The sequence below is a fragment of the Sander lucioperca genome, chromosome 6 (genome assembly GCF_008315115.2).
Source record: "Sander lucioperca isolate FBNREF2018 chromosome 6, SLUC_FBN_1.2, whole genome shotgun sequence".
Taxonomy (NCBI): Eukaryota; Metazoa; Chordata; class Actinopteri; order Perciformes; family Percidae; genus Sander; species Sander lucioperca.
Window position 1 is genome coordinate 2,260,412 of NC_050178.1, and position 25,794 is coordinate 2,286,205.

General features: G+C 40.4%; 1 protein-coding gene across 1 annotated transcript in view; it reads left to right on the forward strand.

The window, feature by feature from the left end:
* The first annotated feature begins 490 nt into the window (after window positions 1–490).
* The window catches only part of tex264a (testis expressed 264, ER-phagy receptor a), a 76,645-nt gene continuing 51,341 nt past the window's right edge, over window positions 491–25,794 (forward strand). Inside the window, exons 1-2 of the mRNA XM_031287668.2 lie at window positions 491–748; window positions 14,291–14,512. Coding sequence (XP_031143528.1) covers window positions 491–748; window positions 14,291–14,512 — 480 coding nt within the window. The remainder of the gene's footprint in view (window positions 749–14,290; window positions 14,513–25,794) is intronic.

Here is a 25,794-nt window from a genome sequence, read left to right on the forward strand (position 1 = left end):
TCTTGGGTTGAACCACGTAAATGGAAAGGGGTATTTTGCCATAAATGCGAATGCTATGGTCACTAACTAAGGTTTACATTGATTAAGATAAGTCACATGTATTGATTATTTGTACATATTATGTTGATTCGATATTTCGATATTTTGTGATTAATCTATAGAAAGCAGTCGTTTAAAAAACACAGTGACGCCACCCCCCTCTGCGGATAAGAATGGACCATCCAGGAAGCATGTTCAGTGTTTGGGGAAATACCATAAACAAACTGTCTTTCGTGTCAACTTGAACGACTGCTTTTTCCTTCGTTTCAGGTTATTGCGACTGTGAAAACCAAATTAATACTGTCTCTTGTATAGCCACGTTTTTTTTGCGTTGTCGTGTGAAGCAGCTGGACCACACTCTCGGTGTGTGTAACCCGGAGGAGGACGTTTTTTTTAGGCTAGACAGATATTTTTGCTGATTGCACTGACTGCAGCTGTACGAGAAGAAATCATGTCTGATTTAATTCTGGTGCTCTTGTTAGTCGTGCTCCTGGTGTGTTTGATTGTGACAGTTGGTGGCTTCCTGCTATACTCGGGACTACTGTGTGACGTGATTATAAAGACTGGGCCACCTCCTGTCAAAAGTGTTACCATTGCTTATAAGTTCAAAGAGGGATCATACAAGGATTGCGGTGCAGCCTACACAGAGAGCTGCAGCATTGGGCCAAAGCTGAGCACCGTTGGTGTCTTCTACGATGACCCCAAACAGGTGAGACCGGAGGACTCAGCCCCTGTTAGTCTAACTACACACAGCACTGTTATTACACTTGACCTCATGACATGACCACAAAACCCAATGTACCTTGTTTCCTGATAAGATGTTACAGTTGGTGAGATATGCTTTGTTTGACCTGGCCAGAGTTTTAAAGGTCACATGAGGGTTTGATATTATGTATTTATAACTTAGATTTACACCATTTCAGAGTATCTAATGAGTTGTGATTGTTTATGGAGGGTAACTAAGCAGCAGTTTTGTCTTGGAGATATGAAAGTGTAATGTAAATAGAGCTGTAAAATATTTTTTTTTTTAAAAAAGAAGAAAAAAGTCCCAGAGGCTTGATATCAGCTTCTTTTGTCCAGCCAATAGTCCAAAACCAAAAATATATTTCACATACTGTCATATGACAAAGAAAAGCAGCAAATTGTCATGTTTTTTCCTTAAAATTGACTAAAACGAATAAACTGTTGCTCTTTAACTTTCTGTCCATTAAGTAATCCATTAATCAACTGATCGATTAGCTCTAAAAAAAAGTTTGTACAATCTACTGAGCAATGGTCCTGTCTGAAGGTCTTGGTAGACTAGATGTTATTTACTGTAATTCAGCATGTTTGGCTCAAGTGGTTAAATATACAAGCTGCCTTTTGAAGGAACTGAGCCTGGATGATGAAACCAGTCAGCTGTTCAATGCCACGTTGCACTGTTGATACTTTTCCTTCCTCTCATCTGTGGCGCCAGGGTGCTTCAGTCTGCTTCTGACTCAAAAATGGTAACCGGACTCCAAACTAGAAGGACAAACACAGCCTCTTCACATGTGTCCGAAGAGACGTGATACATGTCTGTGTGCACTTTTTAGTCTAGTCTAAATGATTATGAAGTTACAGTCACAATCCAGATGCGAGAAACAATGCATCTCCTTATGTCATTCTGATCCTAATCCGAAACCAAATTTTGTATAAATGGGTCATTCCGCAGCTGAGATCTGCCGTTCATCACAAGTTTTGTTTTTACTTTTTTTTTTTACATTTTACCAAAAATGTCTGCACAACAGCTGTCTGTTAGATGGGACTGATTATTGAGTTCCCAGCTGATGCGGGAAGAGTACACACACATGGTAAAATTTCACAAAAACAGAATATTGCCTATTTATATCTTAATCTGTGACTTAACAACAAAAATAACTCTACAATCTGTTTTTTTTCTTTAAATAGATCTTATCTTATATTGTGTCCGTTCTGCTGACATTTGAGTGCTGAGTTTGTTATGGCCGATTTAGTTAAGTAATTTGACAAACAGTATGGCAAAACGGAGGCTTTTGGCACATTAGCTATATTTGCACAGTAACTCAGAGTAGTTGATAATGTGCATAGACTATGGAGTTGATTGCCTTTGCGTTTGTATTGTTAAGCCAATTGTGTTTTTATGGTTACTGGTTCCTACTTATCCTTTGTGGAAAAAAGAATGTGGCACACTGGCGACACTTTGTTTGTCTTTCTGCTTACCCCTGCCATTTTCTCTGTAGCGCGCGGCCCTTTTTTAAGTAAAGGCTTTAAGTGGAAACCCTGACTGTGAGTCATGCCAGTGGAAAGTTGTGGCAGGAGGCTCATTGAGGAGCTTCTCTGCTGGTGTGTGGAGAGTCTGGATCATAAGGGGCCATTATAGAATGTTCAGAAGTCTCTGCAGGGCAGAGAGATTTATATAAGGATCTGATGACTCTGTTCTGGGGTCTGTGTCTGTTTTGACTTAATCTGAGGATGTTAGACCTCTGACTTCCTTGTAGATATAGATTAGACATCACATTATGTCACTAATTAAAGTTATTCAAAGTTTAGGAGCCCACAGCAACTAACTCTCTCACTGTGCTACTGTGCCCTAAAGTCTTCAAATGTGTTTAGTATTGTGTGTAATAATGGTACAAACCAGTAAAATCACCAGCTCAGAATAGGGAAAAATTCCTAATTGTTCTTGTCAGGATTTCTTTAAGGAAAAATAAACACAGTTGTTCTAATAGAGTTGACTGTTAATGCAAACAATTCTCGCATACATGGTGGCGACCACAGGCTGGTTTAAATTTTGTATGTAGGAATGGAATACATGTCTTTGTATTGTCTGGAGCCCACCAGTTCTCAGAGATGTAGGCCTAGTCATAGCCAGAATCACCTTCTTCTAAGTGGTTACCATGCAGATCACTGTTTATTAAATTTAGAAGGTACAGGGAAGTATTCACAAATCACTGAAACTGACTCTTATTTCTTCATTAAGTCAATGAGCAGAGTTTTTGAGCTACATCTTGTATTTGAGTATTTACTAAGAAAATAGTGTTAATTAGTGAGTATACTCCGTACTTCAGCCTTCCCCTGCACTGGACATTATAAGCCTGTTTGCTTACTGCACACTAGAGCCACTAGATGACAGTGTTGGCATTGGAATTGAGTTGTGTGGGAGGGAGGGAGGCCCATCCTCAAAACCATATTGATTGTTATACTTCATTTATTACCATGGCATAGGCTAAGTAGTGAGACTTATCCTCTTATAATTCACGATTTCAAACCTATACAGGTGTCTGTGTATTAATTGGTCACTGACACTACTATAGTGGTTTAGTATTGCTGGTTTTCAATAAATTGCAGTCATTTGCATTCATATTGCATTCAAATTGTAATATAATCCCACAGCAGGACTCTGTGTCCTGAGGACCATCATTCAAAACTAACTAATACAATGGATGAAATGAATCACTGAATATGAAAATGGCAGGCATTTGTTATAGTGGCTAAATCTAGTTGGCAAGTCAGACAGCTCTCTGGACAGCTGTTTGATATCACTGGTCTGCACTGGTAAAGGGGAGTGGTTGACAGACGTTCTCTCCTCACACAGTTGAGGCATTGGAAAACAGAAAAAAGGCAAAAGTTCAAGACTGTGTATAACGATCGTAGAGTTCAATGGTAGCAGTAACTCCCTAGCCATTTGCGGGTGTGGTAAGCATTTCTAAGCACCAATCAGAGATGCTGCTGTTACACTTTAGGATTGTGTGTAGTGTAGTACTTATTAGTGTAGTGTAGTTTTTTATTAAAGATATAATGTGGAATATTTCTGCATTAAAACGTCTAAAAATAACTAAACCTATATATATATATATATATTATCCCAACAATCTAGAGAAATCTGTTATTTTAACATGGAGCGTGCCATTTGTCGCCTTTAAATGGTGTCATATAACCTATAACCCCTCTAGTTGCTCTAACTTCTGGCAAAACATGGGAAACGCCCAGAACAGCATGATACATTAGAGAGTAATTGTAAATCATACAATGTCAAAGAATTATACTCCGTAACAGTAATGCATAATTTTTTTCTGCCACACAGCATAATTTATTCATTAATTGCATGCCACTTTGCAACACAGTAATACAATAGTGAGACCTGATCTAATTCAGTGTCGTTCTTTGCTCTTCTTTCAATGAAGAAATTCTCTACAGTTCTGATATAACCTGATGCAATTGCAGCATCTTCTACGTTAACCTCTTGAGGAGCCGCTATTGTTGTTTTGTACCGACAGCAGCCTCTCCGTGTCGTCACACACACCTTAATCACGCCCATAGCTGCCAGTAGCTGCTCACAGGACGCTGATTGGTCCGAACCACGGTGGCTCGGACACAAACGCATCATTGAAGCCTGCCAAGATGGATTTTCGTGTGATCTTGTGATATCGCGAGAATCAAGCTAGTTAATACACTAGTTACACTTTAAACACTCCTTACTATACCATTCAAGGCAAAGTTGCCTCAGGCTGTAAGTGTGTACTTCTAAAAGTATTGGGGCAAATCCCAGTCTTGTAAAGGACAGACTAAATCATTGAAATCCTGGGTTGTAGCCTGTTATGTTGTAGAATGGCTAGGAGTAAAAAAATCTACAGGCAGGCTGCCTGTCTTCAAGGAAACCCCCTGAGCAAAATTCATTAATAAAGTGGACAGTAGTGAATGCTCAGAGGCCAGCGTGTGTATAATGAACAATAAACTACAACAGAGTAAGGAACTCAAAGATACATGTAATTTAATTGTCTTGATATAATTAGTAGGTAGTAGAAATATATGGAAAAGCCATTTATTTAATCATGCTGTCTACTCTGTAGTGGATATGATCGTCTGTCCATACTTGGTAAAACTACCACCAAATGCAGCTGCCTCTGACACTGACGCTGTGTTTGTATCGAGGCTAAACTAGTTCATCCTCTGATCTACTGAATTCCCACTTTGTTTTACCTTCTGAAGCAAACCCACTTGTGGCTCCCCATGACAAGCAGGAGAAAATGAAATGTCATGTGTAGATGTATATGGGAGTGGCGGTGAGAGATGAGGCGAGGTGTGGAACTGCCTTGGAAGAGGGGTATAAATTGGTAGGACTCTGACTCACCTTGAGAGCCTCGCAGTGCTTCAATTCATCAATCGGAATTTCAGATCAGAGCGCCGAGCATCGCTGCACTCCTAGTCAAATTTATTAGCATTTTACTGCCGCTTGTCTGTCTGTCGACAGCAACAACATGAAAGCAGGGCTTCTGGCAAGGAGTTATAAAGGTGGATATAAAATGAGAAATAAATACGCTGATGTTCTGAGTCTGGTCCCACAGGTCTTCAAGTCAATATTATGCAAGATTGTGGACATGCCGGCTCTCCCTATAGTAAAGCACCCCATTAATGTTTATGGACATCTCTACAATGAGTGTGATACTGCAAAATGAGAAGGCAGACTGAATTTATTACATGGGGAGCTTTTTTATCCTGGAACACAACTGTTGAGTGTATATTGAGAGTATACAAGCTGACATGTTACGATTAGTCAATGAAACATGATGGTGAAGAATGCCTTAAAATCCTCTTCGCCATCAATCCTGTGACATGTATTGGCTTTTCACCGCGTGTTATGATGCGCAGGATATTGGGTTATACAGGCGAATATTTATCAGAGCTGCTTACAGAGAGCAAGGATGTGGAGAAGAGAGAGTTGGACATTTGTATAGAAGGAAGTAAGTCTATGCAGGAGGGAGGAATTCATTCATATCTCCTATTAGAGAAGATTATCTCCCTGCTCTGTGACATCTGGCTGGAGGAGTGCCACACTATGTCCAGCTGGCCAAGGAGTGGTGAACCAACTCAACGACTGTGGCGAAAGAAAACTGAGTCCTGCCTCTAGCAGGCTGCTTATCCATGCCAGTAATTATACATGCCAGAACTCCCAGGATGCCACGTGTAATTACCAGCTAAGTCTGAGCACAGCCTAAAGGCACAGAGCTGCATTTGGTGAAAGAGAGAGACTGAAAAAAAGATTTCCACTGGCTCCTGACTCGGGGCCATTGGGGCCCACGCCTCATCACTGCAGAGGATATATATTCTGAATTGGGTGCTTGAGGGCCCCCCCTTCCAAAGGAGGACATAGCCTATTGATGTTTTGAATAAGTTTTGTTTTTATTTTCACAATCATAACAAGCACTGACATATTCAAGTGGCTTAATCTGTTATCAGTCAGTGTGATGGTTGGTTTTTCTGTCCCCAAATTGTAAAATGAGCCTTACTAGCCGTGTTTCCATTCATATATTTTTATGCGCATATCTTTATAGCATGCTAATACTGACTGACATGAAAGAACAATTAAAACTTTCCATCTCTGCAAGATTCAGAATGATTGAGATTTCTCGTGGCACAGCTACCAGAAGACTTACAACTTTCTGACACGTTGCTCACGGCACATTTACGTCGTCTCTCTCAGTTGGAGGCTGCTCAGTAACGCTCAGCGCTCACCGGAAAAGTGCTTCTAACGGCCTTCACTGGTCTCCGTCCAGAGCAACGGGATCTGTTGGTCCATTGTTATATACAGTCTATGGGATGGTCAGGATGCGTGTTCTTCTTCTTCTGTTCTATTGGCATTTGGCATAACAACTTGTTGTTTTCCCAATTGAATCAATTTCCTGATGCAACATTTATTAATTTGAAGTTCTTGTGTCCTGCTTCACAGCTGTGTTGCCTTCACATAGTTTATGTGGTTTGTTTAAAGAGGGAGCTGATCGTGGCCGGGTTGGCTCAATGGGCAGAGCAGGCACACATATACTTTGAGGTTTCTGCCTCGTTGCAGAGATCCAGGGTTCGAATCCGACCTGTCCTGCATGTCTTCCCCCTCTCTCTCCCCTTTCTCACCTAGCTGTCCTGTCCTGTCAATTAAAGGCGGAAAAGCCCCGAAAAAAATTCTTAAAAAAAAAAGAGGGAGCTGATGTAATGCTCTTTCAATGCTAATCACTCCCATTCATATTATGATCCTGTCTTCAAGGTACAGTAAGTGCAGAGTATTGGCTGCTTGTCTTGTTTGTTCCTGTCCTCCCCAACCATTTGTGAACAGGGCCAGCACTCAAACCAATGCATTCCATGTGGTGGTAGCCAGAAGTGAAGCCATACATAAGAGGAGGAAAAAAATGAAGAGAGTAAATCCTCATTACGCTGTGTCCTAAACTTTGGGGTACTGCCAAGGTGTCCTTGAGCAAGGCACCGAACCCCCCAACTGCTTGGGCCGCCTGCCATGGGCAGCCCCATCACTCTGACATCTCACCATTGATGCATGTATAGTCCTGTTTGTAATGTGTAATATCAACAGAGTGTAAAAATGTAATTTCCCCCCTGGGGATCAATAAAAGTGTGTCTTCTTCTTTAGCGCCCCAAGACGATTGTGATTGGTTTAAAGAAATACTAATTTAGCTTCGCATTTTGTTGGCAGTTGTGTTTTAATGACCTAGTCCTCATGTGGTGATGCTTGCCTTGTTTGTGCCTGTCCTCCCCAACCATTATACCGTTATAGCCAGAAGGGAAGGAACAAATGAAGAGAGTAAATCCTCATTACGTGTCTGCTAACAAAGAATTACCTCTGTCAGCCATACATTTTTTTTAATTATTGGAGTGCCCTCATCCATCAAAAAAGGTTGTAGCCTAATGCAAAGAATTGCTTTTGAAATTACTTTATTTCCCAACAGGTCCTTGGAGACCTGGCTTAGGGGAATCTGGTGGAGATGGGAATGGCACCGTTTGTGAGGGGAAGCCATCTTAAGTCCCTTGGACCATTAGCTCTGCAAGAGTTGGCTGTTCTTGGTCTTTTTTTTCCTCCCGATTTAACGAGCTCGCTTAGCGTAGGGAAATATAGGAAATTAATGTGTGCCGTACATTAAATCAGCAGAGACATATTTAGGATGAAATTAAACATTTGTGTAAATCTTGCAGAAAGCTTCAATGTACATTTAGTGATTTAGAGTTTACAAGTCACTGTTAACTGCTTTGGTTTTCTACAGCTTGGTACAGAAACATGTCAGTATTCACTTAGAAAGGTAGAAACCTCCACAGTATTACTATTATCTGACTCTCTGCTTTTCCCCCAGGTCAATCAAAAGCCACAGTCGCGGCTTTCCTCAGCTATCTGCGAGAAATGGAATCACACACTGTCTTCCAAAAAACAGCTTTGGCAGCAGCTGACTTAGAGTGCCGCAGAATTTCTACCTTTTGTGGTGTTAGAATTTCAGACACAAACAAAACAACTTTGGTGGGGAAGGCAAGTCAAGCACATGGAGTGGTGTTCCTCTCTTTCCTAATTGCCTGTAGTCTCTTGTGTGTGTTTTCTGGAGGGAAGCAGAGATGAGATGCAGTCAAGGCTGCTGTTTGTTCTTGCCACTGTGTGGGATGTGAATGATAGTTAGCGCCCTGAATGATATCATTAGTGAACTACTGGTTTGGCTAACACGCACTCTATCAGTGCAGAGAGCATGAGAGATGGCGAGATGATAAGATACTGTAGCAAGACCGGGAGAGGACATTTGTTATCCCCCCTGTGTTTGAATGGTTATTGTTGCGTCTTATCATAGACCACCAGTGTTGACAAGGAGTAGCTCTGTACAGGAGGCTGGTTGACAGCCCATACAGTTAAAGCCTTCATCTAGGAAAGAGGGAGATGCAGACCAACCCTTGCACATAAATTAATTTAGATGAGAAGATAAAAAATCCAAAAAAGGCTAAGAAACAAAGGTCTTAGACAATTACATTAATATGGCATAGGGCTGGGCTATTATTCAGTATTATACCATGGTCTGGTTGAATACTAATTCTGATTGGCTGAAGGGTGTCCATTAAAAAGTGATATAGGACACCTACTAACAACCTGGCCTCCCCCGTCTTTGCGGTTGCGGATGTGACGATTTTAGACGAGAGGGAGGAGTGAGGGAGGAGCCCTTACACTCTACGTTACGTTACACTACACACTTTCACTGGCAATCACATCATAGCCACGCCCTAAAACACCCCTTGCTTTATCGTCGATTTTAAAATCAACGGGACCATAATTAAAAAAATTAACATCATTCTGTGTTGCAGAAGACTTAAAACTAGCGATTGAGATCATAAACTTATTATGAAAATGTTTACTGAGGTAATAAATCAAGTGAGAAGTGGGTCACTTTCTCATAAGCTAAGTTTCCATCCACTTGTCAATCGAATTATCTTAAGTTCGGTAAAAAAACTCATGCGAATAAAGCTGGTGAAAGTGTGTTTCCATCCAACGGCTTTAAAGCGAATAAAAATCTGTGCGTAATGACGTCACATGCTGTTTTGCGATCAAATTGGTATATCGAATTGATTTTAGACATGTTAAGGTGTTTCCATTCATTTTCGCACTGAATCGCACAACATTTAAGCTAACTTTTGCGAACAAAGTTTTGCTAGACAAAATGGATCATGCCATCTACCAACAAATGATAAATATTGCACAAGTTGTAATAGTGCTTATGTGCCAGCTGATAGCGACATATCAAGCTATAATAAGAAAACAACAACGCTATCAACACATTGCTATGATGATGCAGATGCAGGTAAATGCCCGACGACAACGGAGGCGGCCTGTGGTGTGGGAACGACAGCACTCCAAACAGTTCTGGGAGATCATGTTTCAGAGACACTTCACAGAAACCCTTTGGTTGAAGCATTTTCGGATGACCAAGACAACATTTGACCTGTTGTGTAATTGTTTTGGCCCATCCCTTTTCCCAGATGTCGCAAGCTATCGCCCTCCGGTTCCAACCGAGAAGCGTATCGCCATTGCGCTCTACAAATTGGCTACATGCGCAGAGTACAGAGTGGTAGGCGAAACGTTTGGAGTCAGCAAAACCACCGTGCACCGGTGTGTTTACGCCGTGTGCAATGCCATACGAACGAGGATGATGCAAAGGTATATATACCTACCTGGAGTGGATGAGGCGCATGATATCTCGCTGCGTAACTCCAGAGCGCACCTTGTGCCACAGGTGTATGGGGCAATAGACGGGACTCACGTCCCGATTAGACCCCCTGCTGAAGGCTACAGGGATTTAGTCAATAGAAAGGGCTGGCCATCAATCGTTCTACAGGCTGTGGTAGACGATTGTTGCATCATAAGGGACATTTGTGTCGGCACTCCCGGTAGTGCGTCTCTTTGTTCGTCCACTTACATCTGTCTTTGTTGACACCCGCCATGTGTGCCAACAGAGAGGAAATACTGGGCGGAAATGAACTAAAACTTCTTCTTCTTTGTTTTGTGGCGGGTTGCAACCATAAAATGACCTAAAACTTAATCGCAATTCATTATTTATTCGGCAAATAACGTTTCCATCAGCGTTTATTGCATAAGCCGTATATCGATCAAGATAAAATCTGATGAGACCTAACGTATTTCATTTGAGTCGATATTCATGAAATTCAATCGAATTTTACTGTTTCCAAGGTATTTTTCACTTGATATCACTTAATTCGGATAAAAACGTGTGGATGGAAACATAGCTATAGACTTCTACAGAAACCAACCTCCTTTTGCAATCGCACGTGTCGCCCCCTGCTGGAATTCAGATAAAATGCAGGTTTAAGGCACTTCGCATTTGCAGCACTTCGCCGAACCGGATGCTTTGTCCATTAATATACAGTCTATGGTATAGGTCCTGTTTGTGCATGTATGTGTATTTCTGGCCTGTGTAATATCAACAGAGTGTAAAAATGTAATTTCCCCCCTGGGGATCAATAAAAGTATGTCTTCTTCTTTAGTGCCCCAAGACGATTGTGATTGGTTTAAAGAAATGCAAAAAGCCCGAGCATTTTTGTTCCTATTCTAGAATGTCGCTGTGGTGTAGCCAGACCTTACTCCACAGCGCTGTGGAAATACAGTAGGTCAGGCAATGCGAGACTAACCCTTACTTAATGTAGTGATGATATGGTTATATTGTGTTGTATTACAACATTGTATAATTCATGATTTTAAGCTAAATGTGATGAAAACATGTTTCGTTCAAGTTAATATATATATATATATATATATATATATATATATATATATATATATATATATATATATATATATATATATATATATATATGAGTTTTTTTTTCAATTTATTTGTATGTATGTGGTTTTGCATACAAATCGCTGGCCTCCCTGCCGGAGACCGGTTAGGACGAGTCTTCACTCCTAGGCTTAGACTCTTAATGCTATACAAGCCAACTACCTTGTAAGTCACTTTGGATAGGATAGCATCAGCTAAATAAAATGCAATGTAATATCATGATGAATATAGAGGTGAGAATAAGAATTAGAGGGATTAGTGAGGCTGTAGTAAAAGCACAGCAATACTTTGGGAGAAATGCTAATGTCTGCATGCTAACATGCTCACAATAGTAATGTAATGATGTTTAGCAGGTGTAATGTTGACACTGTCCACCATCTTAGTTTAGTGTGTTAGCATGCTAACATTAGCACTACATTAGTTGTGCAGGTAGTCCTAAACATAGAGTATTGGACAAATTGAAATTTTGACCGCAGCACTGCAAATTCTGTTCCAATAGTTCCTAGTTACTGCATAGAGGAACTCATTTTAGATCTAGTGCAAGTTCATAAAAGGTTCTTCAAAAAGTTTCTATGGATGAAACAGGCTGGTAACTCTTAATATTGATTATTATTTGGAATTGATTTAAGCCATAATAGCAAAGTAAATTCTGCTTTCATATCAATAATGATTTTGTTAAAATAGATGTCATATTTCTCAAAATGTTAACTACTATTATGTTTTTTTTAAATGTAATTTCTTCAATACATGTTATGTCTTCACGTCACATTGCTGTAATGACTTACTCCGACAATGCTCACACAGCCATTGTGACTGTCTGTGTTTGCAATGACTCCTTGCTTAATGGTAAATAGATCTAGTGAATCTCATCCTGCCTTGAATGAATTATTCCCTGTCAAAAGCGGGTGATCTGTGTTCTCTGACTCACTGTTGAACATGGTGGCAAAGCTCTCTGTCAGGTGACAGTAAAGATGATCTGCTCATACTCAACAAGCACTTTCAGTCATTATTATTACCCACATGAGGTAGACATTAAGAGGCACTGAGGGTTAGGGATGGGGTGATCAAATGGATTTTTCTCCACCAGCAGCCAACAACGCTGAATTGCGGCACAAAATCTTTTGTATGACAGTGGGAAGAGTGCAGTGTAGTAGCAGCACAATGCAGCCAAAAATAACCTCGAATGTGAGAAATAAGATGAAAAGGAAGAGAAGGTTGTGGCGGTTAGATGTGATAATTGTGCAAGGATGCCAGGGACATGAAGATGAGTGTTGCTGATTCCCATCTGTGCCCCCTCAGTGCCAGCCCTTCACAGACGGCCCCTGTCACAGAGCAGAAACCAGCAGCAAGTCTTAAAGGACCATACCAGGGTTTTTGTATGTTTTATCCCATTTAGTACAGATCTGCTCTCCTCAAGTGTCATGAAGCAAAACAAACAAGCCCTGCTACCAAGTATGCTGCCCTGAAGCTAAATCTACAAATATTAAAAACAATTGGGTCGTGGCCGGGTTGGATAAGTGGGTAGAGTAGGCGCACATATATATTTATGCCTCGACGCAGAGGCCCGGGGTTTGAATCTGATCTGTGACGATTTCCTGCATGTCTTCCCCCTCTCTCTCCCCTTTCTCACCTAGCTGTCCTGTCAAAATTGAAGGCGGAAAAGCCCAAAAAAAGAATCTTTACAAAAAAAAAAAAGAAAATTGGGCCAAAATCTGCAATTTATCAATATTTCCTCATTTTCCTCATCCTAATACAATTAAGTGTGGTTGGGACCACTTGTAAATTGATACCCACAAATACTTTTAATGGAAAATTTGAATTATTGATTGGTAAAATGTAAAATCCTAAATATAATGTGTAATATATTTTTAAGTAATTTTTGCATAGAGCCTGGGGAAAAAAATAAATGTCCATTTCAGGCATGATCATCTAGCATGCTTTGCAGCACAGACACATTTTGAACTGCCACATAATGTGACCTGGCTGTTTGATATCTGGAGTGGGATGTTTACCAGTGCTGGCAGCCCTCTGTCCAGTGACACTTGAAACTACGTGAAGATGCAACGTCCTAACAAGTTTACATCAAACAACTTCTATTTTTACTTCCAGGCATGTACAGTATTAACCGCACCAGTGACACACAGGTTACTACCAATCACTTCCTCTCTCTGGGCCTCCCTGTTTGCTTTAAAGACCTATTGCTATTAATAATCATGTGTTATAAAATAATGACACATGGTTAAGAACAAGTTGGTGGTCTGTGCATGGTTTATTAATCAAATACAGGGTTCAGTTATATTTGTGTAGTAATTTTTGTTTTGCAAACAAATTTAAGATGGAAAATACCAAAACGCTTACCTCACTGTAATACAATCTTTAAAACCAGGAGAAGACAACATCAATCTTTACTTTTTTTTATTTAACCAGGTAGGCCGTTGAGAACGGGTTCTCATTTGCAACGGCGACCTGGCCAAGAAAATCATAAGCATTCAGGAAAACATACAGTTTCACATTCAATACAATACAGGAATACAGAATACAAAAGGTTACGTAAAGTGCAGATTAAGTAGGCATTAGAAAGTCGGTGCAAAGTCGATGTCACAATGATACAATTTTCACAATGATACAATAGCCAAAATCCCAGACGATATCTAGCCTCATGTCATGATCCCTGTATTAAATTGATATTACTAATATTACACCAGTGTTGCGACAATCCGTACTACTCAGTTCTGTTATTATATGTTCAGCTCCATGACGTGACAACCATATCGTTTGTGATGTTGCTTCGCTTTTCCTACACAATCCAAAGAGCTCACTGTATTTCTTTTACATTTTCCTTGTGCATAGGGGTCTAAAATTTTATCAATTGTTATATATATATATATATATATATATATATATATCTCACAATTGATTAAATTATATATGTGTGTGTGTGTGTGTGTGTGTGTGTGTGTGTGTGTGTATGTATATATATGTATATGTTAGAGCAATTTATGTCTCTTTCCTCAAACAGAGGACCTAGAGTTACCTTGCTGTGTGTTTGATGGTTAGTTTGATAAGTTTCTACTAGTGTGAAGTGACTCACTGAAGGCTTTTAAGTGGATTTGTAGATGGTTTATATCCTCTCTCTGTCCCCTCAGAGGCCAGCAGAGAAATGTCGCTACGTCGTGGGCAGTGTCCTGTGCGAGGGTGAAGAGAAGCCAGATGAAGAACTGCAGAAGATGTATGAGAAGTTTGGCTTCAAGGTGTTTTCTCTACCTGAAGTGAGCCATGCTGTGACCACCAGCTTCCCCTGCTCCACCCCTTTGTCTCACGTGCTGGGACCTTACAGGGTCTACCCCAGGCTCGCTTCCTACATTGAGGTACAGACAATATGAAAATATGTTAGCACAATGTGCATATACCTGTAATCACTGGAGTCACCCTGATGCTCTTTTTTTTAGGCACATTTGATCTTAAATGAGTAATTTCCCTGATATTCTTACCAAAAAAGGACTGGTAGGAAACCCAGGTGTATTGGTTTAAACAGTGTGCATGTCTCACATTTTTAGTAGACTATTTATATCTATAATCATTACTTGTTTTGAAATTCTTCCACATAGAACAGTATATGTCATCATATTAAAAAATAAGACTCTTCTTTTCCTTTTATTGCAGTGGATGGCAATCCTCTTGTAAACATATACATTATGTCCTCTTTTCTGCTTTATGCTTGTCAAAAGCCCCCCACTCATGTGTTGTTTAATTCATCACATGAGCAGATGAGGTATTTAAAGTAGATTAAGAATAGATGAAGTAGTATGAAGTAAAGGTACGTCTAGGTCCTGGGGCCCATATGCTGGGCTCCATGTCCTCAGGACAGGCCTCAAAAAGCTATTGACATTTACTGATGACATTTACACACATGGATTCATTTTGGTGCGTCCCACTGCATGAATAATGCTCCACGTGTGTGTGTGTGTGTGTGTGTGTGTGTGTGTGTGTGTGTGTGTGTGCGCGTGTGTGTGCATGCATGCTTGTGCATCTGTCCATCTGTTTAGTTAAGCTCCTGTCTGTTCACATGAGGTAAAAAGGACCCACTTCCTAGTCAGAAAATGTACCATTACGTCTATAAAATCTGCTGGATTTTTCTCACATTCACCCGGAGTAGAACCTTTCTTGCTCATATTCATGAGACAGTGGGAGGTGTTGACACAAAACTGTTTGATGGCAAGAGGGGTCGCATTTGAGTGCTGAAATTCATTGGTATTTCTCTCCAATTCTGTGAACCTTTTTTGTATTTTATCAGCAAACTGTAGTGTTTGAATTGCACACACCCAATGAATCATCATCATGTGATGGTGCCATTTTGCCATAGGTGTAGTGTTTGAGTTGCATTGAGTCCTCCGTCTGTTGGCGTGTTGTGTCCAGCTCAGGAAAGTAAAGGGGACAAGGATGCCGACGATGGCATTGTTCATCTGCATCCAGCTCTGTCAACATATCAAAGCCATGCTAAATATAGCGTCATAGGTCATAGGCAGACCATTTCTGAAAAGTCTCAGTTGATTGTTTTCTTTAGGAAGTTTAAATTCTTGGCACAGACGACAAAGTTTGGTTTTCCTAATTTGTTCATTTGTTAAAAAAACCCAATAGCTATACATTATATAGGATGAGCGCCAAAAATGAACGTACTACAGTCTGCCATGTGTCACCTCTGATACATCTAGTCACCAACTGCCTCTATTCACCTGCCCTGGGGGCGTTACACCCAGAATGCCCCGCCCCCCCCTTGCAGCTTGACCAACCAGTAAGAGTTGCTAGTGCACCGTCAAGGGAATGATCCCCCTCCGTCTTCCCATCCAGCAAACCCTAACAATTATTTTTGTTGCTATCACAAAAGTCACAAAAGCAAGGTTTTAATGTGTGATGTTTAGCAGTACACTGTCAGAGCTACTCTAATAAGGATGACTAGGTCGCTGACTTTATGCATTTTTACATGGCACAAGTTTTTTTTACACATTTATGTTGCAGTACTGATATCAGTCCGGATCATAGACTGTATATAAAGATGGATGATGCATCTCCACTTCCTCTCATGGACTACAAAAGTGAATCCAAAATATCCTGGATACAGGCGCTTCCATCTTTTAATTTTGGAGCCAGAGTCTGCGGAGAAGTGATCGGGCGGTGGAGCCGCAGTATCGAACTCCCGCCCATACACCCTCCCGACCAATCGCGAGTCAATCACAGCTGTCAATCATGACTTTTCACCCCGTTTTTATAGCATTAAATAACTAATAAAAACCAAACATTTCAGAAAAACGAACACAAACCTCAGTGTGATAAGAACTACCTAAAATGACAGAAACCATCTTTGGGAAACATTAATTTGACTCGTACTTTGAATTTTGATTTTGGCCAATGTCCCATTCGCTAACATGGAGGGGGCGGAGTTTATGACCTATACTGCAGCCAGCCACCAGGGGGTGATCGAGATGTTTTGGCTTCACTCATACAATCAATCAAATTTCACTCAAATTTAAAGATGTGTCGAATTTTTGCAATGTTACTGAGATGGAAAAATGCTGTCTTGGTAATAGCCTTGATGTGTAGTCCATACTGAGAAATAAAATCATTAATGTAGAAACTCTTACTAGAGAGTGATATATTGTTTAATAGCGCACATTTTACATCACCAGAAGAGGACTTAAGAGAATGTAAGGTGTCTGGTTTAGACATTGTCTGTTGGCGAGGAACAGCAGTTAGGTTTGATAATTGTGCAAACTGAGTTGCGTACACCCTGTTACCTCTTTCTCTAATCAGAACGGACATTTTTATTGAGAAGTGTTTTGTGAGGGACGGTTGATGAGATGAGAGTCAGAAGATTGTATTTGATTGCACAGCAAGCTCAACATTTATAGACAGCAGAGTGGACCCTCTGTAGTTTGGGTGAAGGTGGTTATGTTTAAAAAGGTCAGCTCTGTTAAGAAAACAAGAAAAGTTGTCCACATAAATGATGTTGATAGTGTTACAGTAGGCTTTCAGCCAGATATGGAGCTGACGTACATGGCTGGACTTCACTTTACCAAAGCAGGGAGGGGAAAAGCTGTTGCTTTTAGTGTTTGCAGGAGGAGGCTAAAGTCTCTTTTTAGTGTCTCAGACTGTTAACATTTTATGTCATTAAGACCAAAGTGTCTTACGATGCGTGTATAGTCTATGCATAAACCCCTGGTCCTGATCTACACATTCTAATCCTCAAAGAACCACAGTCTTAGCATCTTGTCATTATTTACCAGCCATGTTATCTTTTTTGCAGTTTGGTCTCTGCAGCACTATGCTATATGCACACTGTAACACCCGACATCAGAGGGCAGGACAAACTCTAATGTGCACTGACACAGAATAAACGATCTGAAGCCATACAAATAGCATCCCTACAGTGTTAAAATTTAGTAGTATTCCCTTTTAGGCGCTAGTGCTGTTACATAATCCTAGGGCAGTGTCAGTGTGCATCTATTGCAGCTCTGTCTATCAAGCCATATGATGTCACTGTAGGAAAAGCATACGTTTTTGCTCACTCACACTTGTCCTCTATGAGGCAGAAGTGCTTGTCGCAGTCCATCATTTGACCTGACTTCTATGTCAGGTGGTTAAGGAGCTTCTCATGTACATTAGAGGCTAATAACACACTAACATCCAGTTTGAGTTGTGGAGTGGCGAGTGCACTATGCATAACAGCTACAGAGAGGCTAATGAATAATGGAGGCTTGGTTAGAGGGTGGAATGTGAATGTGCTAGAAATGTGTGCCTATATACTGTGCGTATGATTAATTGAATAGGTTTGTACTATGAGGGACTTTGAAAGCAGGGAGACACTCGTGACGTAGCTTTGTACTCTGTATCTACTTTAGATCCAGTAGATTTTATAATCTACTGATAATTATGCTAATCTATGTACAAACACAGACATGGAACATAAACATACATTGTTTGATTTATTTGTGGCCACTTGGTAAACCAAGTTGTAATATTATATATGTAATATTATTACTGTATAAAGTAGATATGTGTTAGCAAACAGTTGCTAACACATCTAGCAGACACAGAGCAACATTAGCATTCATTTGAAGTCACATTTTTCACATTTTCTTTTAGTTTTGCTTTGGTCTTTACCAACTCCTGGGCGAAATATCCAGCTGCTACATACTCCAATATGTTCACCAACTAGTTGCTAACTTTGCAGGCCGTTTGGCGTTGGGCAGTGGTGGAATGTAACTAAGTAGATTTAAGTCTTTTCATGCCACTTTCTACTTCTACTCCACTACATTTACAGGGAAATGTACTGTTTACTCCACTACATTAATCTGACAGCTTTAGTTACTATTTACTTTACAAATTAAGATTTTTGCACCAGGGCTGTAGTAGTCCAAGACCGGACTCAAGTCCGGACTCAAGGCGGTTTTTCTATGGTCTTGGACTTGTCTCGGGCTCGCTGGTATTTGGACTTGGACTTGTCTCGGTCTCTGCCACTGGTCTTGCCAAATATGGCTTTTGGTCTTGACCGAATCCAGGTGTCTTTATTATGTTTATAATATTGGAGGGAAAGTGAAACACTGGCCACCTGATAACCAATCACACACTAGATTATCTTCGCACGCCCTGCATCTGCGTTTCTGTCCTGTACTCGGTCTTGACTCGGACTCAAACCTTTTTTGGACTCGGTCTTGTCTTGGACTCGAACCTCTTTGGACTCGGTCTTGACTTGGTCTCGACTAGTCCTGGTCTTGGACTTGTCTTGGACTCGACAAAGGTGGTCTTGACTACAGCCCTGTTTTGCACAAATAACACTAGGGCTGGGCCATATGGAGAAAATCAAATATCAAGATTTTTTTGACCAAATACCTCGATATTGATACTGCAACGATATTGTAGTGTTGACTATTGGTGCTTTCACAAAATATTTACACAATGAAATTTTTTATAAATAATCATCAGTAATGTGGATATAATGACTAAGTGGGTAAAGGCAAATAATAGAACATCACTGTAATGCAGCCTTTAAAACCAAAAGACAACACTTATGCCATATTACGATATCCAAAATCTAAGACGAAATCTAGTCTCATATCACGATATTGATATAATATCGATATATTGCCCAGCTCTACATAACACATGTAGTTTATATAATACAATGTTTTATTATAAATTAAACTACCCAACAATATATACTGTAGGCCTACAAGTACAGCTGAAATGATTAGCCGATTAAACACATACAGTAGTTGACTGACAGAACTGTTTTGATCGTTTCCAGTTTCTAAAATGTGAGGATTTTTCTGCATTGAGTGTTTTTACTTTTAATACTTTAAGTACATTTTCCTGATGATACTTACATACTTTTACTTAAGTAACATTTTCAATGCAGGACTTTTGCTTGTAACCGAGTATTTTTACAGTGTGGTACTAGTACTTTTACTTAAGGATCTGAGTACTTCTTCAACCACTGGCACTGGGCAGGTAGCCTACAGTAAGTTTATCAGAGCTTTTTGACTGCTGCAGCTGAAAACAAGGGTGATGATGAGAAGGTTGAGACTGATCCAAAACAGTAAAGTTGTGGGCAGACCAAAATGATTTGCTGAACCATGCTAAAATGCACCGTATCACAATTACCTGATTCTGTATCACAAGACTACACAGTTGGGTGGTAATTATTTGTGTTTTTTTTCACCGTTAACTAGTCATTTGACCGATGGTTCATATGAAAGTAATGATTGGGGCAGCTTTAAGCCTTGAAGGCTGGGCATGGGGCCAGACAGTAAGCCCACCTCACCATAGTGTTTTCTCAGAGACTCTGGTACACCTCCTGGCCTCCTATAGTGATTCAGTTATCAGAAAACGGGTTAAGTGCATAAATGCCCTTTTTCACTTGAATGCTTTCTCTCCGGTCCAACAGCGTCATCACCACACCAGCTAACCTTGCCTCATCTCTTCCGTGCACAACAGATAAGCTAAGACACACACACACACACACACACACACACACACACACACCAAGGTATATTGTAGCTTAAACGATCTGAAGTAGGTGATAGGTGTTAAATCCTGATGTTTTTAATGTGCCGTTAATAATCAGAATCAATGAATTTGTGTGATCACTGGAATATCTGAGATCTTGGTCATTTGTGCTCAGCAGCTGTGTATTCATGTCAGTCTAAATGAGCAGTGAGTGAGCAAGTATGAGCACAGGATGCTTGGGATTGTATAATCTCCTAGCTTAAAAACCTGATGTGAGAGAAGGAAAAATTTACATATAAAGAAATAGCTTTCACGCTATATTAAAGTATTTGGTCAAGCCCTGTTGGATCTTTGTGAAAGCACCTTTTCAGGACATAAAGAATGAAAGTTAACACTCATTGTGGGTGTTATTTTGGTGGCTGCGTCAGACAAAACTCCCAATAGCCCCTGTGAGCAGAAACGAGATGAGAAACCGATAGCTTGCATCCTTGCATCCATTTAGTAATCCATCTATCTGAATTAAGCTTAAAGCATCATAAAAGCATTATTTTCCCCTCCTTTCTATGCTGTATTATGCCACAGTTGTATTTGCCTTGTAGGTCCCACAGCATATAAAATGTAAATCTCTAAACCCCGTTGAATATCTTGAGTTTGTATCATCTGGGGTATTCCACAATTGCACGATTTGGATGTATTCTATCTATTGTTATTCTGTGTGGTTGCTCACGTTGTCCTTATAGAAGAAATATGTTATTTCAGAAGGAGGAGGAATCATAAGCAGTGCTGATAAAACAGTCACAGTTTCAGCTCACAAACAGAATTTGGAAAAACGTAACTGTATCAGCATAAGCCCAATTTCCGTTTTTTCTCTCAATGTACTGGAAAGAAAGTCCAAGTAATTTAATGCTGTCACAATGATAAACAACAAGCTCATTCTGAATTGTGGGCCCACCACCCACAATGTTAGGTGTATGGGTTTGCTTCTTTTCCAATTGTGCAGCAGGTGAAGCTGATAACGTGGTTAGGGTTTCCTCCACTGTATGTAACTGTGTATCACAGTGAGGAAGGGTCTGACTTATCTTCTGAACAGCAATTTGGAGCCTTCCTGAAGTCTCTGCGTGGGTTCTTAGAGAGAGACGCCCTAGTTCTGCTTGGGGGACTTCAGTGCTCACATGGGTAATAGGTAGAAACCTGGAGTGCAGTCATAAGGATAAATAGCCTGCCTGATATGAACCCAAGTGGGGTTCTGTCATTGGGCGTCTGTGCTAGACATGAGGTGTCCATAAATAACACCTTCATATGCCTATTAATTTTCTATGGGATACGAGTAAATTACTTCTCAATGCATTGAGCGATTCTAGGCAACACAGGACTCTCAGCGACATAAAAAGGGGAGGGGTCGAACAATAACAAAAATTGATATAAATTGGGGTGCCTGATGTTTCTGCAGTTATTTGCTTATTTACTTACTCATTTACACACTGTTTGCTAATGATAAAGCTCCTTACTCGTCACTATGAGCATTGACATGCCCACAGCAGCAAGCAAGAAATGGCACAATTTGTTTGCATCCAGAGGGTCTTCATTTAACATTTCATAAGTGGACCTTATATTAGATAAAACCAAACATTCATTAAGGGTGAACTGGGAACGTCCAAGGTCTTCAACTCCCATCCCCAGAGGAATTTTAGGCTATGTTAAGCAGGTGGTAGGGGGTTCTTGAACGTGCTCTAAACTTCATCAATCCTCATGGAACAAAAGCATTGGAAATTCCTTGTCTGCAATAGTATACATCTTTGTTATCACTGAAGTGAGGTTGAGCTTTAATGTTGTTTGCAGGCAAAATGGAGATGTACGTCTTATTTGTCTGTTTTTACCTTTTTTAGTGAGTGGCACCTTCATGCTTTACTGCTGCAGAGTGTTGATTCCTCACCTCTATTTTGCTCATGGTTTATTCACCAGACACTCTTCTCCATCTTCTTTGATGTTATTTGTTAAATTAAATATAGAAAATGTGTCTTGCTTGTCCACAGCATCAATATTTTATGCAATGGCCTGGTTAGAGTTTAGCCAGTGGAACTGTGCTGATTTCAGGTGTACCCACAGAGTAAACGGAGATGCCCTTTGCTCTGGTTAGATGGTTCTGAATTTAATTCTAAACTATGGAGCTGTATTGCTCGTATTCTCCTTAACAGCAGGGCTGGACTTTTGAGACCTAGACCAGCCCACCACAATCGGACGGACACCAACCGTCCTTGCATTCACCTTCAACACATGAACATACGAGCAGGGTTCAAATTTAGCACCATCTACTTGCCAAATACTGGTAAAACATGTAAGTGGCTGGTAGATTTACTTGACTCACCAGCCAAAAAAAATTAAAATTTTAACATTCACTAACCATTTAGCTGGTGGAAAAAAAGTTAATATTGAACCCTGCATACCTGCCCCTAATACTCTCACTTAGCTGAGTGGTAGGCTAAGTAAGAGAGTATGATAATGTACTCACTGAGTCAGAAAGGCTGCCTGGTTCTTGATGGCAAGATGGCTAAAGGTTGAGGGTGGAGCATGGCTGTCATCAATATGTCTTGTATAACGTTAGTTAACAAGTGATAAGTCTGTAAGTTAAGCTAAAGCTACATTTTGTACACAGTATGTAACACTTGTGTTATTGTGAAATGTTGATAATAAGAAAGCTATAATACTATGTTTGCAAGTAGCTTGCTAATACATAACTAACATTAGCTTACTAACAGCTAACGTCACAGGCGGAGTTATCCGCCAACCTCTCTAAGGTTGGATGGAAGTGGGCCTTAGTAAGATGTGATTGGCCAGTGTTCAGATGAGAGACAAACCAGTGGGCCAATCATATGATATTTCTCCTCTCTGTGGGCCAGTCAGTCAAAGACCAAGGATGTGAATGGCCAGTGTTCACATGGAAGGCACACAAGTGGGCCAATCATGTGACCTCTCTTCTCTCTATGGGCCTAAGTTTTCGACCGGAGTGCAGCCATATACTGTATAATATTAATGGACAGAGCATGTGACGTCACCCGTTGGTTTGTGGAGCTCTGCTATGAGTCGTCAAGTTTGCCGTTACGGGTGCAGCCATCCTGGTTGCGGATGTGACCATTTTAGACGAGAGGGAGGAGTGAGGGAGGAACACTTTCACTGGCAATCACTTCATAGCCACGCCCTAAAACACCCCCTGCTTTATTGCCGATTTTAAAATCAACGAGACCATAATTAAAAAAAATGAACATCATTCTGTGTTACAGAAGACTTAAAACTAGCAATTGAGACCATAAACTCATTATTGAAATGTTTACTGAGGTAATAAATCAAGTGAGATTTGTCCATTTTTATTTTTAAAGAAACACGACAATGTATAAAAGGCTCCATTACCTTGTATCTCATGTTATGGCCCCGTGCCAGCCATTTTTGTAAAAATAGGCTAACGATTGTGTCATAACTACGCGACTTTCTGTTGCACAGTAGAGAAATTACCATATAGTCAGGAGAAGCTCGCAGGCAATCGGGGGTGACATGGAGGCATACAGTCAAGGGAGAAGCCCATAGAGAGTTAATGAAAGCATCGGAACAAAATATTTCAGCAACGTTTTGCTCCTGCTCCTACGCTCAGGAACAGCTCCAACTCCCGCTCTCCATCTCTGCAAGATTCAGAATGATTGAGATTTCTCTTGGCACAGCTACCAGAAGACTTACAAATTTCAGACAGGTTGCTCACGTCACATCTACGTCGTCAAGCTCAGTTTGAGGCTGCTCAGCCATCACCGGAAAAGAGCTTCTAATTGACTTCACTGGTGTCCGTCGAAGTCTATGGCGTCGCTGTGTCCATTTCTGTCTATGGTACTCCCGACGGCCAATCCATGTCTGCTTAACAGTCATTATAGTTTATTTTCATCAAATCACAATAGTCTTGGTTTCTAGAAAACATAATTTTTCTCTGTCTGTCTTTATGTCAGTCTTCGTTTCTTGTACCATGTGTGTGCAGCTGATAAACTTGCTGTCTGTCAGTCAACCAGCAGGATAGTGAATGGGGAATCAGGACACTCCTGTAAACAACTGTGCTTTCACCACCCACTGTAGCACAGTTCTGTCTCTCTGTCTCTACTAAACACACACCTATTGAACCACATACACAGACAGACCATATTAACAATAATCCTACATCAGCCAGTAAATAAAGCCAATTAGTTTACTCTCAAAGTCAGGTGAAGGAATCCACCCACTCACATCTCAGCATTTCTGAACATCATGCTTTATATGACAGCTCCTTCTCTGTCATCTAGCTGATAGAGCCGAGTTCAGGTACAAGTTTGAGGAATTAATTGTTATGCAGGTAATTACTCTTTTACTTTGGCTTTGTTCTATAGCATTTTGACACCCCACCCACAGAATCCTCTGGGCCAATATATAGTATAGCTGGGTATCTAAATCTATATCTATTCAGGAATATTTTGAGGCATTGTTCAGAGATTGTGTTCTATTCCTTTTTGTCTTGCCTGTCCCACCAGTCTCATTGTACAAAGTACATGATAATGTGCTATGCTAATAGGCTTTCCATTTTGGATGAATGCTGGTTGTTTTCAGCAGCAGAGAGGGGACTTAACAAGAGACAGTTAACAGGTAATATGTTGACACAAGGAAGGAGGCAATGCATCTGTTTGCATGAACTGCAATTGCACAAGTTAAGTTTTCGAAAGTAGGCTTGCAGTAAATATATTGGAGGAATAGTTTTTCGTTCTGGGGCATTTTACTATTTTTCCTACTCATCTAGTTAGACTAATCTACAGATGCTTTGTTACATCTCTGTATATGGTGTCAGCTTACCTTAGCTCATTTTATGGATATCTGTGGGATCAAAGAGGAGAACTTCAGCATATGGTGCCTTCAAACTGCAAGCCATGAAATCACAGACATTTGTCTCAACTGGGAAAAATAGAAAAATATGCTTAGCATAATTAATTTTTACAAAACTGTAATTATCCCTTTTGAAATATTTTAAACATTTACTACTAAAACAATATTTCAAACATTTGCTAATGTTTTTTGCATTTTTTGCTGCCCAGTGACACCGGGTTAACCCTCATGAGGCACGCTTATGCTTTCTACCAGTAGACCACAGACCCTAATGCAGCATTATTGGTCCACACTGTCTGCAGTATCATCAGCCATGATGCGGTTTTACACGCTTCTACACTGACCCTCCCTGCTCCTTTTGGGGGTGTGGCAGGATTCTACATCTTTAATGCCTCATAGGCTCAGGGCGCAGACTCCCTTAACTGTTCTCTGTTCAGCGATTTTTGCGTGGGATGGTGCAGAATGGCAGGGGTTGTGGCTGTGATGACATCAAAGCGCAGACAGCAAAATGAGTCAATAAGTGAAGTTTAAATTTGTGAGCAAGCATGTGTCTGTGGCTGATTGCTTGCTTGACAGATTGGTGAAAATATGAGTTAGAGGAGGCACAAGCTTGTCTGCCCTTTGTGTGTTTGTGTATGCGTTTTAAAATGTAGGTTGTGATGAGAGCGAGATAAGTCTCCTTCATTATTAATGCTGTCATTCCTCAACATTGTTCCCTCCATTACAATTTTTATTGGTTAAAACTTCTTGTTTTTTGAGGGCT